At 42.1% G+C, this 19459-nt stretch overlaps 1 protein-coding gene across 13 annotated transcripts in view; it reads right to left on the bottom strand.

The window, feature by feature from the left end:
- The window catches only part of KLF12 (KLF transcription factor 12), a 249681-nt gene that overhangs the window by 75640 nt on the left and 154582 nt on the right, over positions 1-19459 (bottom strand). For all 13 annotated transcript variants that reach the window (XM_050712193.1, XM_035561281.2, XM_035561280.2 and 10 more), the window contains one exon: positions 3317-3452. In XM_050712193.1, the coding sequence (XP_050568150.1) occupies positions 3317-3452 (136 nt within the window). The remainder of the gene's footprint in view (positions 1-3316; positions 3453-19459) is intronic.

Below are 19459 nucleotides of genomic sequence, written 5' to 3'. Positions count from 1 at the left end.
TTGAGGCCATTCCCTCTAGTCCTATCACTAGTTACCTGCAAGAAGAGGCCGACCCCCAGCTCCCCACACCTTCCTTTCAGGTAGCTGTAGAGAGCAATAAGGTCTTCCCTGAGCCTCCTCTTCTCCAGACTAAACAACCTGGCTATATTAAAACAATTCCCCCTCCCCAGACACTGACTAGTTAAGTTTCCTTCAGCTCATGGTTAAAGCCTTGGCACTTCTAACCCCACCTAGCAGATTTAGATCCAATGGAAGATGTTAGTACATGCGGTACCGATTCCCAGCTGGTGGCACACTGACTCCTGAGTCAGGCCATGGAGTGGCTTACCCTCACCTCACACCAGAGAACTGCAGGACCTGCAGTCAATGGGGAGGAATGGGAGCTCATGGGCTTAACTCTCTCCCTAAATTAGACAGTTAGCATAGTTTCAGAGAATTACCACTTGGGCACATCACCTGCTGCGCTCTCCGTGTGCCGTGAGGCCAGATAACTACCTTGGATGCAGGTATCTATGCTGCAGATGTCCAATTAGGCAGTTGGAGAATAAGGGCCAATAGACAAATATATTTATATACATATATATAATTAAATATCCTTATGAAGGACAATTAAAAAAATGTCTGAAAGACAACCTGGAAAAGGTCCATTGTTGTCTGGCATGTGCCACTATCATGTAAAAACTAGGCTTAGTGTTATGTTTAACAAAGGCAAGACTGCACACCAGCAATATAATATTGAAGGAAAGGATAGTGCCATCCCTTTGGAGGTGCCATGCTGTACTTCCCAGATAGAAAGAGAAGACTCTCTCTCAGCAGTAAGTTATTTTTCGTTGTTAACTGTAGAACTATTTACAAGAAAGCACTGACAAGCTCACTTAAGAAAGACTAAATGCTATGGGACAGTCTTCAATACTCTGAGGTCCAGCCTGCTTCACCTCAACACTGAGCTTAGACCTAAGACTTACTAAGATTTAGGCAGTCTTTCTATGCATGCACCTACGCTGCCCAGTTACTCAGCAGAATGGTAGGTGCCTTTCCACGTCTTCAGAGGAAATTCCTGACTACTAAGTTTAGATGCTAAATTGAGCACACAGGATCTCCCTTTGGAAAGCTTCAAAGGCACTTTCCTCTCTGCAACAACAGTATGTAGAATGTGGTCTTTTATTTTCAGAGGACTGCTTTGCTAGACATCTAAAATTAAGGTACACATTAGATGCCAAAATTATACGGAACGGAGCCTGTCTGTAAGGCAATATGTTATAGACCAGGGAAGAAATAGATTGAGTGGAGTTGGTATAATGTGCTAACATCTCTTTTCAGCTCGGCAGCTGTACATACAGTGTCTGTGACTGAGAATGAAGTGAAAAATAAGACAAATTGCAGATCACAGTCAAATTAAATTTTCCTAATGGGGCTTTTGAAATAAACTAACAGATTACTATTTAAATATAACCTGTAACAAGGATGAGTTGATGTTATATTATTAAATTTCTTAATTTAATTCTTATGCTCCAGAGCCAGCCAAGCAATATTCAACACATTTTCCTTCACAAATTGTGGAATGCATTATTCCAAAAACACTTTTCATGGTTTGACCGATTCTCTAAATGTTCCATCAAAATCAATCATATAAAATAGTATCTGCCTGCCAGTCATATATTAAAAGTATTTGCTAGATCTCCATGCCTCTTTCTCTTTTCATTAATTAGGCAAAACTATTTAGTTCAAAATAATGATGGGTTGTATTATTTTTCTGGCTTATTATGTGTGCTATAAACTGAGAAAAAAATACTTAGCACTTCAGGGCCTAGTGTTGTTACTAGCAAATTCAAAATATGTGCGAGGCCTGTCAATCAAGCAGCAGTGTCACTTGTGAAGAATCGTTTCCTTCCTTTACCACTGTCAGAATGGGAGCATACTAATTACAGTGGGAGCCAACACCCTGCCTTGGCCATAATGAACTCCCTCTCTGCTTAGGGGGAATGTAGATTTGAGGATCACGGTTATTGTGCTTGACCAGAAGATGAATTAGCGGGTGTCTGGTGAAAGCCCTCCTCGGTTGTGAGAGGTGGACTGTTTCAGAGAGGCAGCATGGCTGGATGCAGTGCAGAATCACTACTGCCAGTCCTCTCCTCTGCAACACCAAGTCCTTCTTTCTGCATCTTTGGGAGTGGGTGGGAGAGGTGACTTAGGTGGGAAAAGGGTGAAGTAAGGAACACCTCAGGAAGAAAACACATTGGCCAACTGCCTGAACAATGCAAAAAACATATTTCCCCCTCAACACACAGCTTAGTTTTCTCTCAGCATATAGAACATAGCTTTGGGAACATCAGCGCTTCTGGCTATTGATGGCATGGAAAAAATAAAAACCAACAATATGTAAGCACTTTTAGATATTGAGTTACGACATTTAAAATGCATTTATAATAAATTATATAACAGCTTCTAATGGCCTTCCTATTTATAGGAATATCCCTTCCTATTTAATAACGTCCAGAATGCCCACAGTTTGAACCTCTCGGATAGAGTAATATGTTTTGTAGGGGTAGCACAGGCTTTAGTGCCTGGAGGCTCTAGTTCTATTTCCAGCTCTGCTTCAGACTTACAGGGTGACCTTTACACATAACCTCATTTTCCTCACCTATGAAATGGGGATATTAATACTTATTTACCTCACAGTTGGTTCCCTTCCAGCTGCTACAGTGACTGAGCAAGCTTATGCATCTACAGAATTACTAATGTTAGTGATAAACTTTTTCTTCTTTTTTTTTTTTTTTAATAAGCAATAAAGGAATTAAATTAAGAACTTGGTTTTTGACGCTCCAGAAAGTAAAAGCACACAGAAAAATAACAGTAATGGAAAAAAAGGTTCAAAGCCCCTCACTAATTTCCTTTCAACTACTCTATTCTTCATGAGAAATGTGTGTGATTTCTATTTGATGGCAACTAGATGAAGCTTCCTGATGCTGCTTTCAGTCAAGAAGAAAGTGCATTTTTTTTCAGAGAAAGTCTAACCTGGAGTGAATATAAAAACCACTACAAGCTTTGCAAGTAAATAAAGCAGGAGAAATAACTTTAATCTGGAACTTTACCTAAGAATTAGAGAGGAGAGAAAGAAGTGAAAAGAGAAGCAGAGAGAGCAGACAGAGGCAGCAATCTCTTCCTAAAGGGAATGCAGCTGAACAGAAAGGACGCCAGCAGGTACATCGGCTTGCAGAGGGGGGGGCACCTCCACGGAGCTGCCGATGGCTGGTGTCTCCATCAGCCAGGGAACACATTGGTGATACTCATCTCACTCTGAGAATGTGATACTTACTCTTGTACTGCTCTGGCTATGGAGAGCGCTGTAGATCCAGTTTCATTAACGCTATCTAAGGTCACATTTGGCAGGTCGTCATCATCACTGTCACTTTTAATTTGTCTGGGAGATAGGCCTCGGGGGTCCATTTGTGCTGGAAAGAGACATATAATGGATTAATATGAGTGCGCTGAAATTAATCTTGTCCCAGAGCAACATTAGGGTGTACAACACATCTATCTGCTTAGGCTGGATGGCATGGTTTACTCTGAGCTTCACAAATCAGATGATGAATTTGCAAAGTCCTCTAGCAGTACTGCAGATATACACAAACGTTTCCACCTGTATACAAATATCCGAATGCACACAAACTATAGGAATGCATTCTGCGGACTTGAGCTACTGAATGCAAATAAAACTATATACACAGTGTTTGTCAAAAACTCAGTTCACCCTAAAATTATTTATTCTGGTTGTCTTTGGAAAGTGAAGAGAAAGTGGTACCTCCACCTTGTACAACACAGCACACCTGAGAGCAAATTTTACAGCCAAATTTCAAGAGCAATCTTTGGATTTTGACTGTCCATCTTGAGATACCAGGTGAAGATCTATGTCACTCCAGTCAACTAAAAGCTAGGCAGCTAAAATAGGCCAGTTGTCCTGGCTTTTGAATCAATTCAACACCTGTGTGAACCTCTGAAGATGACTTGACTCCACATAATGTGTCAAAGACTCTGCAAAAAAATTTGCACAGACAACCAAGTTTCAGGTGATTGATGCTGGCTAATGTAGCTTCTTCCTTTAAGTCCGATTTGTTGGAAAAGTCACATGTTCTCGGGTCTTAAGAAAATCCAAACATCAGCGCTGCAGGATTATTTTGTCCATCTACAGTTCAGTGTTTGGTAATGCCCTGGGTGTCCACAGCAAGGTGCTGGCAGCAGGGGGCTCCTCTATGAGGAGAGGCCGGGGCTGCCCCATGCCAGACACAGATGGTGTCCAGCTGGCTCCACTGGCCCCACCACAGCAGCCAAGGTGGTGGCACCTTGGGGAAAATGTACAAAAGACAGGGCAAAACACTGCACAGGCAGCGAAGAAAAAAGTGAGAAACAGTCTTGTGAACATCAAGGTCAGAAAAGAAGAAGGGGGAGGAGGTGCTCCAGCCACCAGAGCGGAGGTTCCCCTGCACTGTGGAGGATGCCACAGCAGAGAAGATGTTTCCCTGCAGCCTGTGGAGAGAGCCACTGTGGAGCAGACACCCGCACTGCAGCCTGTGGAGGAGCCCATGCTGCAGGAGGGGGATACGTCCTGAAGGACCTGCAGCCTACGCTGGAGCAGGCTCTTATGACAAGAAGTGCAAGCCATGGTGAGCCCATGCTGGAGCAGGCTTATCCTGAAGGATTGCAGCCCATGGAGGACCTACTCTGAAGCAGGAGAAGAGCATGAGGAGGAAGGAGCAGCACAGATGAACTGCCATGAACTGACTGCAACCCCCATTCCCCTCTGCTGCTCATGCTGGGCAAGGAGGTAGAGGGGTTGGGAATGAAGGAGTGAAGCCGAGCCTGGGAAAAGGGGTGTGTGTGTCCTAACCATCCCAATTGTTTTTAATTGGCAATAAGTTAAATTAATTTTCCCCAAGTCAAGTCTGGTTTGCTCGTGACAGTAATTGGTAAGGGATCTCCCTGTCTTTATCTCGACCCATGACCTCTTCCATCTTATTTTCTCCCCCTGCCCTGCTGAGGAGGGAGAGTGAGAGAGTAGCTGGGTGGGCTCTGGCAGACAGCCAGTCAGCCCTCCCGAGGTATGTTTTGTGAAGAAAAGAGACAGCAAAGGAAAGGACAGCAGAAACATGGACTCCATGCCTACCCTTTAATCTTGTCTGCTGCCCTCCACAGGGAAGGGAAGCAAGGATAACCCTTCCCAGGGGAGCAACTGAGTATGGGAAGGGAGAGGAAACCAAGAGGTGAAGCGACGGGGACCCTGGGGCACAAGTGTGACCTGGGATGTTCCCAAGAGGAACTGGGGAGTTGCCTGTACCAGGGGACAGATCCAGAGACAAACCTGAGAGGTGATGTAAAGAGAGACAGTCCTCCTCACCCATGAAATACCATGTGGGATTAGTAAACTCTGAGAGACACTGAAAGCATCTGGAGTAGAGAGCAAAACTGGAGAGATGCCTGACTCTGCAAGGGAGGAGCAGGCAGGGAGGGCAGGCAAGAGATTTGTTTACAAATGTGTTTATTTTGTTTGGCCAGGTGAAATAGAGGAACCCAAGATTATTTATTTAAAGAGCTTACTGTTCCAGTTTGTTAGCTTGTATTCTCCTACAACACAGTGTCAGAGAGAGGACACTTTCTGGGCCTTGCTACATGTGTTTTGAGAAAGCTTTTATTCCCCATCAGCTCTGCCGAAGCAGAGCCCTACACAACAGGTTCCCTTCAGAAATCACAGAATGGCTTGGGTTGGAAGGGGCCTTAAAGATCCTCTAGCTCCAAGGCAGGGACACCTCCGACCAGACCAGGTTGCTCAAAGGCCCATCCAACCTGAGCTTGAACACCTCCAGGGATGGGGCATCCAGAGCTTCTCTGGGCAACCTGTTCCAGTGCCTCAACACCCTCTGAGTACAGAATTTCTTCCTAGTATCTAATCTAGATCTACTTTTTTTTTTTTTTTTAGTTTGAAACCATTACTCCTTGCCCTATCACTACACCCCCTGACAAAGAGTCCCTCTCCAACCAAGCCTCAGTCAACTTCCACCAAACTAAAGCCTACAGTACCCTGAAGAAATAAGGTTTTGCAGTCCCCTTCATTCAAATGCACGTGTTTTTTTTTTTTTTTTTTCTTGCTTTAAGAGGATACAGAATCACAGAATACCTCTTGCAGGCAGATGCCAAGGGCATGCCAAGGGCTTTTTCAACAGGAAGGTTCTTAACAGCCTTACCAAAACATGGGGAGAGGGTAGGAACAAAAATATAGTTACAGGCATACAGCTAGAAAAATCTGTTTTCTTCAAAGTGAAGAACACAGTACACAGTATTTGTAAACTCTAACTCTGTTCAGCTAAAACACCAGGGAGAAAAAAAAAAAAAAAAGTATACTTTGCCTTCATTTAAATCACCCAGGTCTAGGTCTACAGCTAGAAAGGAACTCTGAAAGCCACAGTTAAAATTTCCATTTTGCAGTATTTCTCAAGTTGCTATGTTTGCTGACTCTAGAACAGGTACTGAGCTACGCTGAAGAATGGGAGGGAAATGGACACTCCAAGAGCTATGCAGCCATAAAAGTAGCACTGATGGATAGCTGGGCTCTTGAAAAGAAAGCACTCCCTAAATGAGTGATGGCTCTAGGGAAAGTTGGTCTTAAATTTTAATTTATATCTTGGCTATGAACCACTTCTGAGTGAAAGAACAGTGAGTGATTATAACTACCCTTCAGCCGCATTTTTATTTATGTTAAAGAACTTCACAAAGAAATTACTATTAAAATATGTTCAGTAAGCTAATGCAACAACCCCTTCCTGAAGCACAGTGTATTTACAGATGCACAGTAGTACTTCTATTAGCTTTCTATTAACAGAGTTTAGGTGCTTCAGTAATACTGGCTGCATTCTGATTGCTTGTTATTTCTTGACATACACTAAAGCAAACACCTTTTCCTTATCAAAGCAAAGACTTAACAATAAAAGATGAGCTGCACTGAGACAGACATTAGAAATTGTTCAAAACATTTAATTATTTTAGGTGGAATAAACACCATTCTATGTTTCTTAAAATCACAACTTAGTCATGATGGTATTCAACGTGTTTCTGCGCATCAGTGATACCCTAGTACTTGTTTTAAGAGCAACTAAGCCCTCTAGTCAGCTGATTTAGCCTCAGAAAGCTACTCCTAAAGAAGGTGCTACTTCTGAGGATACTTATACCCTAATAAGGCTACCTTGTTAAATGCAATTTAAGATGATTATTACTTATTTTGTTACTTTTTCAGTCTTTCTTTAAGTGCATCTCATTGCAAGAAGTTATGCGTTTATATCTATACAACAAGTATTTTTACGTAAGTTACGTAAGTTACGTAAGTGACGTATTTTTGAAAGCTGATATTTGTTAATAAATTTAAAATTGTAATGAAAATATGTATATAATACTTTGAATTTACTGTGGCTCAACCCAACTTGTATTATGGCAAAAGTCTTAAGTAGCTAGCTCAGAAACTTTCCTATGTTTAAACCTAGGCTTAACTTAAAATCACAAAAGTCGAGTAATTTAGTCCATAATATAGTTCTTATACACCAATTTTGACCACTTAACTGTGAATACACCTACCCAGAAAGCTTGTTCAAATGTATATGAAGAGTATCTTATGTACTTTTGTTCCTTATTAGACACGCTGTTTTATTATTATTACAGATTGCTAGAAGACTCTTAAGAGATTATTGAGACTCCTATCCTATTTGGTGTTGTTTCTAGATAACCTGACGAATGTGTTAAGATGAAAACTCAATTATACTAAAATAGCACCTTTTTGTTTGTGCCCAGTGAGGTACATCCACTCTGTATACTCCTAATACAGCCATGAAGTTGGCAGTGGGGTTGTGCATTTGCAGCTAAGGAAAACTGGATAATTCTGCCCCATGGATGCTACTTGCTTCACCAGAAGCCAACGTCTGAGTACATCACGAGGTGTTGTGACACATGGGCATGGTGAGAGTGAAATGCTAGGAACGGAAATGGATCTTTGGGCAAATTCAAAGGCGGGGAATTCAAGGCCATTTTGGGTTATATTTTCACAGCAAACCTATTTAAAGATGATAATTAAATTAGAGAATGATGCAGGGATTACTCCCTTATTTTTAAATGTCAGCCATATAGATAGAAGCCCTTTTTTTGTCCCACTCTCCATTCACGACCTCTTCTGCTCAGTCTTGGTCTTCCTACAACCCTCTCATTTTTCGCTCTCCCTTTATGTCAGTGCTTTACAAGCACTGGAGGAGAGCAAGTGATGAAGAGCAGGCTGGCCCTACGGGTGCTCCTCGCCCCAAGGACTCTCCCATACCAGACCAGTGGATCAAAAAGCAAAATGGGCTGGATCTTGCTCCTTCTCCAGCTTGCAGACTGGGATGGCCAAGATGCTGGTGAGCAGAGGTGAGTAACCAGGAGGCTGAGCTTTGCCTCTGACACCTGGCATAAGCTGCCCTGTCTTTCCCCAGCATGGTTGCAGCTGCTGCAGGGAAAGGCAGCCTTTAAAACTATTCTCCTTCCTCAGATGAGCCATGTGAATAACCAACTGGCCGAAAGCCTAACAGATATCTCCTCCTCACCACTCACTACAGCGTGCTAACTGCAGTACAGGATTTTTATACATTCAGAGTTCATAACTCCTACTAATGTCAACAGCTTTGCCTTTCTCTTGGACATCTAAGAACAACCGTCGGACTGCTGGCACCAAGGTCTATAAATACCAGCAGCAGTTCATAAATGCTGAATTAAGAGTAATTGCTGGCCTAATGAGCATCAGACTGGGAATAAGGAAGAGATGTAGGCAAGAGATAATTTAGCAAATGAGATGAAAAACATGGAGGACAAGTGAGTAATGGAATACAATTGGCAAGCAAGGTGGAGGAGAGCCCACAAAACATGCCAGTGCATTTTAACCTTGCTTTGTGCCCTACTTTGCTCTGAGGACCAAGCTTTTCCTTGAATTTAAGACCACAGGTCCAGAAGAAACCTCACTGTACCACTGAACCAAGTCTTCCCTATCACAGGCAGACACATTTAATTAATAAAGCTCAGGCTCTGGAAATGAACAGGTTTTCTTGCCTTTGCTACTCCTCTTGAAACGCAACATTTGTCCAACAGAGCTATCCAGTGGTTTTGTGACGTGTGAATGAGGCTAAGGTGAGGCAGAGAAAAGAATCAAGGTAGAGACAGCCTTCATGAGACAAAGGTGTCATTGAAAGAGCACAGGAGTTACAGAAGCAAGCTGTTAGCACTACACGCCGGAAAGACCAGCGAGAGCCAGGAGAGTTATTTAAGGCTGTCTGCAAGTACAGAAGGCTGCAAGTGGCCACATCACTTTCTGATCCTTTCTGCCAAAGAAAGTGCAGAGAATTGCTCTTGACACATGTACATATATGCAATCACTTCTCAATGACCACTTGTGCCAAAAAGGAGTTTCCTTTTTGGTGGTACAAGTGAACTCATCCTGAATTTGTTTTAAGGTACAATGTGCAAATGGCTCTGAATAAAGATGCAACCAGCCTGTAAATACTCCAGAACTTGGTCTACCATCAATACTGTATCTGAACAGCCAGTTGCCAACAGGAAAGTCTGATCTGGATAAGATATAAGTTTGCTTCTATTTCTGTTGAATTAAACATAGTTTTTCGGATATAGTTTATGTTGGCTGTGGGGGCCAGACAATACCTGATCCTGTGTTTTTTGGGACAAAATTACCCCTTCTAAAAAGCTGGAACGGATTTAAACTTGCACAACGAGTTTTTAAGGAGCGCTGACTTATTTTGTGCTTTCTGGCACAAAATCTCCAGGAATGACCCAGTCTGCCAGCTCGAGGATGGACAAACCCCTTGGATCCAGGGGCCAGGATGCAGCCTTCACCTTCCCAGGGCAATAATGTAGCCACAGGGCCACACAACTGGAGTATTTTTCTCCTCCTCCACTCTCTAAACGTGTGTTTCTGTTTGCACTGGGGCAGGCATGCTTCACGTGAAACTTTGATTTGGGAATCACTCCAGGCATGCTTGGGTGTTTTTTGTTTCCCAGCAGCAACCTCAGCATTTTGGGACAATGAACAGACCTGAGCTCCCTCGAGAGATGGCAAAAAGAGGTTTGTTCCACCCTTACATGTCCTATCACTCGACTTCTTCCCAGCAATTTAGAGATACGCAGCTCAAGTGCTGTGGCCTGGTTGCTTAGGCCATGCACTATCAAAAAACCTGGGGCTGGAAGCCTGTAGTAGGTGGTCTGAATCTGTCCCCTCTTGGGGGTGAAACAGGCTGTGCACTGACATACCTCTGCAACTGCAGGCGGTTTTCAGTTACCACAACCTGATCTGATTTCCTCAAATCAAATTTCCTGCGAGTGATAGGGATGAAAATTCATCCCATCGGTAGGCTCGCTGAGATCCACTAGAAGCAATTTCACATCTACACACTGCTTTTGATTTAAAAGCAAATCTGAGCCCCTTGGGTTAAAAATGAATGAAATATTTAAGAGCAGGAGAAAACTAAGTAACCATCAGGAGTTTTACCTCTCTTTATAGCTAAGCCACGTAGTATGAGCTAATGCTGAAATGACTCATTACAAGATGATGCTTGCTGGTGTGAAAATAGAGAAAATTTCAGCATCCTGAAATATTGAAGCCTTTGGCTCATTTTATTTTAATACCTCAGTTTTCTGATTTAAGTTAACTTCTCCGCTAATAGCTTTGCGAACATATATACGTGTAGGCCTGCTGATACACCACAGCATAATAAAAACTGAATCGCACTTAGTTGCACTCTTAAAATAATTAAAAATCTATTTCTGCTTTGTGAATGATTTCCAAATTCAGAGCTGGTTTGCTCTTGTTTCACACATTAAACTCCCCACTGTGCTTTCTCTGAAAAACACCTAGTATTCAACATGCTGGCCGAAGTGATTGCTCATGATGGGGTTTCCCAGTGGCCCTGACATCCCACCACTAGGTCTGCAGAAATTAAATTCTGCAGAAATTAGTACTTCTGAGGTACCTCAAATAAGCCTGAAAGAGCCACGCTTGCTATTTTCTTTGAAACTTCAAAACTTTTCCTCTCCCATTGCTTCCAGTGCAAGATGGCATACGGCAGCTAAAAGAAGATCCTATCTAGTTTTAAGTGGCAGTCACTCTGCACTAACCTCCATTAAGAATGAAAAACCAAATATTACCCCATGCCCCCAAATTTACATTTTCAAGAACCTAATTACTACGTGTGTGTGTGCAGAGGGAGGCAGCAAGGTGCCATTTGCTGCCAAACTCCCAGAAGGATGGCACTGGAAAATACAGTTGAGAAAATTACACCTCCACTCTTTGCTGGGGAGAGGAGGAGAGGAGCCTTCGGCAGGTGACTCGGTCATGCCTTAGTTTCCTCAGAAAGGAGGAAAAGTTTCTGGGGCATCTCAGAAGTGCCTGAAGATGGGACAACGGCAGCAGCCCTGCTCCCACTAACTCACTCCCACTCTCTGTCCCCTTCCACCACTAATGCCAAGGTGACATCTCAGTCCCCAGCAGCAATGCTGAACAAAATGATCCCTGGCCAAACTGGCTCGATTGGAAGAGGAGGAATTCACAGAGGGACACAGTAATCATCATTAAAATCAGCGATCTGCCAACAGTTATGAATACCACAGTCTCTCAAACATAACTTTGCTCTCTGTGTTTGGTGTGTGGCACAGTTCAGTACCTGAAATAACTGCCTGTGTAACTCTGCAGCCAGCAAGCCCCAACCTTTTCTGAAGATCCTCCTTCTTGGCAGGTTTCCAGAGAACAGGAGCCCCACGCCAAGTCCTCCAGCAGGAAAAAACTGAAGGAGAACATCACAGAGGCTGCAATGTGTTTTGAATGATGGAAACAACACTTTCAGACATAGATGTACACGAGATGTTTGAAACAAAGTCCTCGGAGATTAAGTGGTATGCTCAGGTTTACCTAGCATGTTTCAGACAGGTGTCTCAGGAAACCAAATCCTGGCTCTAGAGACCTAGCAAATGCACTCATTGTGGGAATGACGGCATCCACGATTTTCTCCTCATAACCTGGTACGTACTATACAAAGCACACGTAGGGTATTTTTCTTCCTATTTAAAGTTCATTATAAGCACTTTGTGCGCTGAAAAATGCTCTGGGCGCACCTATCAGATTTTCAATCAAAACAGCTCGGTGTCTGGTAGGGGCAGCAGAATTGGTCGATTTATTTCATAAAACTTTATGTACAAAGCAGCAGTATCCATGAACTTAATGGTCAGAATATCGAGTCTACAGGGGTAATTTTTATTACAATTTATGGCAAGATTACCCATACGCCACAGTTTTCAGATTTTATTGAGATTTTATGGGACTATATGGCTACAGCAGTTAACTGCACCCAGCATAGCTATGGTTCACAAAGAATGGGAATTGGCACCAAACACAGTGTAACTAATCTACCAGAGAATATTAATTGCTAGGATCCCATCAAAGGCAATATTTAAAATCATTTCACCAATCACATTAATTCGCACGAAACCTGTAGAAGAGTAGCTATGTGTAGAAATGTAAAGGTGAGAGCAATTGCATGGATGGAATACGTGCACATATGTAAGCATCTCTGTCGCTGGTTTGTATACAGAAACATACAACACCATTTCTTTTTTAGACAAAGGATTTTGTTCCTTCCCAGCTACTGGAATGTTGTGGGATCTCATCTGTGCAAAAACCGAACTACTGAGACTACTGAGATTTAAACCACGCTCAGCATAAAATACAGAAATACTGTATCACCAAAAGTAAACAGGGAAAACAATGACAGATTATATTTAATATTAAATAAAATACTGCAAAGCCACTACAAAAATAGTAGCAGATTGCAACTAACACATTTCAACAGTCCAGAGATATATAAGACACCAGAAAGTTTCCAGTAGGTTGGTCCAACTCACAATAAAACCCAAGGCAGGGATAAAGTAAACAAGAAGTTTTATGCATGTGTTTCAGCTGCATCCAAATTTGTGGGTTAAAAGGAACTAGATCAAAGCTCAAGGCTGACGAGAGTACAGAACTGAAGGACCAGAGGCATTCTTGGCGCTGAAGACAAGGAATTAAGAGCTTCCAATAGGTGTAGGGACTCAGGACATGTCGAAATGGCCTTCTTAATCCTCCTTATGCTTGGCTTCACAAACAAAGCTGGAATGCATATCTACCTCGTTTCCCTTCCAAACCGGCTGCTAACAAGAAATATATATGATGCTAAATCCATTGCTGATAAATATTTGAAGCGTGCGTGCTTCTGTGGCGAAAAAATCTACACGTGTCACTAGTGAGTCACGAGATCTGACTTTTCTGGAGATTTAAGTAGAAGACTGCCAACACAAGCTACTTTGTCTGAAACAACCTCCTTCTCAATTCTAAGCAGCAAAGTAAATCTTGCAACCTGTATTTTAGCTCTCCATTCTGGTAAGAATTACTGTTTACTCCAGTTCTTAAATATATGCGCTATCTCCAGTGACAGGGGTTCCTCCCCGAACACAAGCCTGCTTCTCTCCCTGGCTAGCCATTGCCAACCTGCTTCTCCTTTCCAAGAACCACTAATATTTCTTCCAGACACTGCGGTAACAGAGGGATTGAGATTCACATAGCAAACATTTTGAGGGGTAGGAAGGTGGAGGCAGACAGGTTGGAGTATGTACCGCCTAGGAAGATGTGTGTCCAACAACAAAAAATTACAGCTAATCTAGAAACTCTCCACCCTGGTGCAACTCAGATCCAAAATCTACTGAAATACAGAAAGGATAATCGCTTCCCATGAAATGAAAAAGGCAACATTACTGGTTTTAATTAAGAGTCTCTTCCATAGCATAAATTATACAAGCAGACCATACAATCTGACCTTTAAACATACGGAATGGTTCTTAGATTTGTAACTTTGTATTACAAATTGCATTAACATTTGTGGGATAAACTTTATAGTTGGTGGAAATATAGCGTGTATGTGTATATAGATATAGTACAGTGTACTTTAAAAAAATGGGTGGTGGATAACATAATCTAGTACTATCACCTGTTTTAAGTCACAGCAAAATCTGTAGCAACAGGTACTGCGTTTACTACTTATGAGTCTATCAACATTTAGGAATATGGCATGTGTAAGCTGTGAAAAGATGAAATCCTGTTATTTCTCCTAGGTCTATACACAGATGTAGTAACATACAAACAGTCTGTGCCGGTGTCTTTATGGGGGCTTACATACATGAGAAGCTGAAGTTCAGGTGGCAAATTTAAGTTTGTAATGTTTTGAATGCTGGATTTTGCAACTTGCTGCATCTTCTGAAAACTTTAAAACCTGTAAGAGTGAAAAAACACCTGAACCTTAAAAAACAGAAATACCAAAGTTGTGCAGGTCTTTGGTGCACCATCACCAGGGGGAGCTTCTGGAACGCCCTTCGGCGAATGGAGCAACTCTATGAAGTATGGAGAACAATTTTTAGGGATATTATCTTTGACAAAATCTGCCGCTAGAGGGACATGATTTGCCAGTAGTATTTGTGGATATCATCTGAGAGAAAAGCAGTGGAAAGACTCAGGCTAATTGGACCAGAGTCTGTAGGGGAATGTGTTGCTACCATGCCGGGCCGTTTTGCTCCTCTCTATCAGAGCCTCTCCTTGTTCCCTTCCACAGTACAAATTCTGCCTGGATCTCTTTTATTTCAAAATCCCAGCAAAGCTTCTCCTTGCCTTTCCCCAGCCACTCTTTCTTGTGTTTTTTACCCCTTAAGGGGATTTTTATTTTTTTTCAGACCTCCAAACTTGGCTGGTTTTCTGCAAGTGCTTATGAATACCAAAAAATGGACAACTGTCCAAACTAAACCCAAGGCTCATGGCACAATGCCACAGAGGTTCTAGAGTTTTGCACCAAAAAAGCTGGAATAAATTTTTCAGCATGGAAAATGCTACATTTTTTCTCTACTCTCGATTTCAGGAAGAGCGGAATAGTTTTTCTTGAAACTTTTCTCAAAGTAATAAAAGAAAAAAAAAGAAAAAAGAAACAGCCTGAGGCAGAAATTCAGCATGTAAAATGTTAGCCTAAATGGTTAACATATAGACAAACTTCGAGCAACCGAAGACAGGGTTTTAATGGGAACTCTCTGGCAACCTTATCCATAGTTGTTGCTACCTGCTGTGCCTCTAATTGCACCTTTGAGCAACACACACTATTGCTGAACAGGGGGAAAAAGGCGAGGAAAGAGTTTTTCATGGTATTTTAATGTGCTGGAATACTTAAATATATAATAATGCCTGGTGATCATCATGCACAAAAAATCTTCAAACACTCTTCAAGGTTTTGGATGACCAGAGAACAATGGTGACCACTGAAGAAAGTGATCTTTGCACCACAGATGGTAGGGAAGTGTGCATGTAACTGCATGTGTGTCTGCACATCTGAGATTAGAGTGTTTTGGGATTACAGAAAGCTGTCAAAAATGTGTAGGTATTTAGTAAGACTTTGCAAATGCCCAGTGTTGTATTACCAACACTGATCCCGAATGTATAGTCTTCTGATTACCTTCTAATTATGTGTTTTTAATAAGTTCCTAAAATGCACCAATCTTGATTTTGGTTTAAACTAGGTGAACTGAGAGGTTCTTATCCTGCAACAAGACCCAGTCTGACTGAAGGGTGTTTTTGTACCATGATACCTAGGGAATGCAGTGTGTGACGCAGGACCTGATGGGATGCTCACCTCTGTGCCTGGTCAAGTTATGGAGCAGATGCTCTTAGAAACCGTATTAAGGCGTATGGAAGACAGGGAAGTGACCAGGGACATGGGAAGAGCAACTGCCATCATCTACCTGGACTTGTGAAAAACCCTTTATATGTTCCCACACAGCATTCTTTTCTGTAAGTTGGAGAGAAAATGGATTTGAGGGATGGACTGTTTGGTGGATAAGCAATTGGCTAGATGTCCATATCCAAAGGGTAGCACTCAAAGCCTCAATGTCCAGGTGGAGACCAGAGAAGAGGGGTGTCCCTCAGGGGACCCTTACTGTTTAATATCTTCATTGGTGACATAGACATGTCACCGTCCATGGAGGTGTTCAAGGAAAGGTTGGACGTGGTGCTTAGGGACATGGTTTAGTGGTTGACATTGGTGGTAGGGGGATGGTTGGACCAGATGATCTTAGAGGTCTTTTCCAACCTTAATGATTCTGTGATTCTCTGACAATGGGACTGAGTGCTCCTCAACAAGTTTTCAGATGACATCAAGCTGAGTTGTGCAGTTGACACTTTATAGGGAGGGGACGCCATACATGGACCTCGACAGGCTTCAAAAGTGGGCCCAAATGGAACCCATGAAGTTCAACAAGGACAAATACAAGGTCCAACCCATGTGCAGGGGCAATCCCAAATGTACAGGCTGGGTGACGAATGGATTGAGAGCAGCCCTGCGCAGAACTTGGGGGTGTTGGTGGATGAAAAATTCAACATGAGCTGTCAATGTGTACTTGCAGCCCAGAAAGCCAACCCTATCCTGAGCTGCATCAAAAGCAGCGTGGCCCCCAGGACAAGGGAGGTGATCTTCCCCCTCTGCTCTGCTCTCGTGAGATCCCAGATGGAGCACTGTTTTCAGCTCTAGGGTCCCCAGCACAAGAAAGACATGGACCTATTAGAGCAGGTCCAGAGGATGCTCAGAGGGCTGGAGAATCTCTCCTGTGAAGAGAGGCTGAGAAAGCCGGGGTTGTTCAGCCAGGAGAAGAGAAGGCTCTGGGGAGACCTCAGTGAAGTCTTATTTAAAGGGAGCCTAAAGGAAAGATAGGGGATAAGGGATAATGGTTTTAAACTAAAAGAAAGCAGACATACAAGAAATATAAGGAAGAAATCCCTCACTCTAAGAGTGGTGAGACACTGGAACAGGTTTCTCAAAGACGCTGTGAATGCCCCATCCCTGGAGGTGTTCAAGGCCAGGCTGGATGGGGCTTTGAGCAACTTGGTCTGGTGGGTGGTGTCCCTTCCCATGGCAGGGGGTTGGAACTAGATGAGCTTTCTGTGATTGTATGCTACTAGCAGCTCATGTATACAGGAGAAAACTCTGCAAACCCATCTGGTTTTCAATGCTGCAGAAAAGGTTTGATTTAACAGGAAACCTTGTGCGTGAAAAACATGAGAGAGGAGGCAGGACAGAGAGCAGAAATGATAAGCACATTTGGAGGGAGAAAAGTAGATCTGAGACTCTCCTGAAGGACTGGACTGTGACTGAGAGCACCATGATGAATGATTCCATGGAAAAGGAAGCACAGCAATAGAAAAGATGACAGTATGGGATAGAAATATTAACAGATAAGGAGGGAGAGATGAAGCAGAGCTGCTGAAACTAATGCTTAAAGAATAGTCAGGAAGGGCCAGTAAAGTAGAAAAAAATGAGGAGGTAAAAAGAGAGGAAGATAGAGGAGGAGACAGATTTCTTGTGCTGAACGGAAGAGAGAATTCAAACAGAACATGAAGAAAGATGTTTTTGCTTCAACTCTCTAGAAAGCAGCTGTTGGAAGGACAGTTTTGTTGGGGAGGAAGATGGACTTTATGGTTCCTATGAAGGATTAGGGGAAGCAGAAAGACATCCAAGCAAAACATCTGGAGGCTGGATTAAAAGGAAGGTGGTAGCTTGGGAAGTTTATGCAATAAAACTAAAAATGAAAAGGTCCTAGTCAAACCTGTGAGGAAAAGCAAAATTCAGCACAAGAAAAGTAAAACTGGGAGCTGGGAGGGAATAACAATGAAAAATATTTATCTATATATGCCATTTCTTGCAATTTTTCCCTAAATACCTGCGACTAGAAAAAATAGGAGAAATCTGAACTTTGGTCTGGTCTAACTGTGGCTAATTTTAGCATTGAAAAATGCTATCTGCTCAGGGAAGTCTCATTCAGGTGAAAACAGCTTAGATATAGGCTAATGTAAAATACAACTTCAGGTGCTTCCCAATCACAACTCTGTATCATCAACAATCTCTGATTTAGACCCAAAGCAGCAACAATACAGGGATTACGGGACAAATGTTCTCTATCTGTGGATCAACTTTGTTTCAGTGTGTGCATTTTTTTGGTTCTGAAAATGATCAAAGTTCATGTGAAAATTGAAAGTAGTGACTTCACATGTTTCTAAATCCGCATTTCCCCATCGGATGGTAGAGGATTAGCTACCAATTCAATTCATCCAAGATGATCTGTTAGCATCTGAGCATATTTATTTCTTGTTTCCAGCACAAAAGCTGACTACTGAATGGAAGTTAGTCTGTGCATACATGAAATTTGTTTACTCAGTTAATCTATGCAACATCACTGTTATATTTATACTGTTTTACATTAAAAAGAAAGAAAGAAAAGCACACTCCAACAAAAGATGACAAAAGATGACTACCTAGAGTAGATTGCTGCCCATTATTCTTCTACTGTATTTTTTCAAATTAACCTGAACATTTATATAAAAAGAATTAGTGATAGCAAAATGAGTAAAACTGATGAGAAAAAAATAAAAATAAAAGAAAGCTTAATCCCTTCTTTTTCTTTAGCTATACATTAATAGGTGCTGCAGGGCCAGTTAATGATCTCTGCCAATAATCATACAAAGGAGAGATTGTCAGGGCAGCTCAGGAGGCCTAGAGCTTGTGGGCTGAAATCCCTATAGCACATTAAATTCTGGAATTTGGTTGACGAAGCCAGGGTAGTGAATTTCCAGTTTTACAAGATCAGGAGGTCCTTCACATGGAGGAGACTATTACCAGAGCCAACTAGCACCTTTGGAAAGAAAACAAATGGGAGAAATTCCGGATGAGCTCAAGGTCAGGTGCTGCTCAAAGCTCCAAAACCAAAATACAGACTAAAATTTAACTTTTTTTTTTTCAGATAATACAGTGAAACGTTCTGCTTTCATTTATCACTTCTTGACAAAATGCCACAAGGTCCTAAAACTACATCATTGTATGAAGTGTACTAAAATTTCTTAAGCTGCGATTTTGAGACTTAAAACAAAATACAGATCTGCTGTGTGCTTGTTTCCTATGGTCTGTGTGTGTCAAGAGGACACATCCCATACTTGAGAACTGAGGGAATAGGAGGAGAACCAAAGACTGATGGACAACAAGACATTACTAAACAACAGAATGATCCATCACTGTTGTATATACAGTAATACGCAGTCATCAGTATACCAAAAATAGACAGGAGCATTGAAGAAGAAAGGTCTTTCAGTTGTAGAGATTTGTTCATTATGCAATTAGGTACCCAAGAGATGTTATGAGATGTATTACTAAATGCCCCATAGCCTCATAAGCCCTAAAGTAAGGTTATCTGTCAGTACCCTCCCATTCTACCTCATTTCAGAGGAGAATTGGCCATATTTTATTCACCCATACACAATGAACCTTGAAATGAGTCTCCCTCA

This window comes from Cygnus atratus, chromosome 1 (assembly GCF_013377495.2).
Source record: "Cygnus atratus isolate AKBS03 ecotype Queensland, Australia chromosome 1, CAtr_DNAZoo_HiC_assembly, whole genome shotgun sequence".
NCBI lineage: Eukaryota > Metazoa > Chordata > Aves > Anseriformes > Anatidae > Cygnus > Cygnus atratus.
The sequence above is the reverse complement of the archived record's forward strand: the minus strand, read 5'-3'. Positions and strand labels throughout refer to the sequence as shown.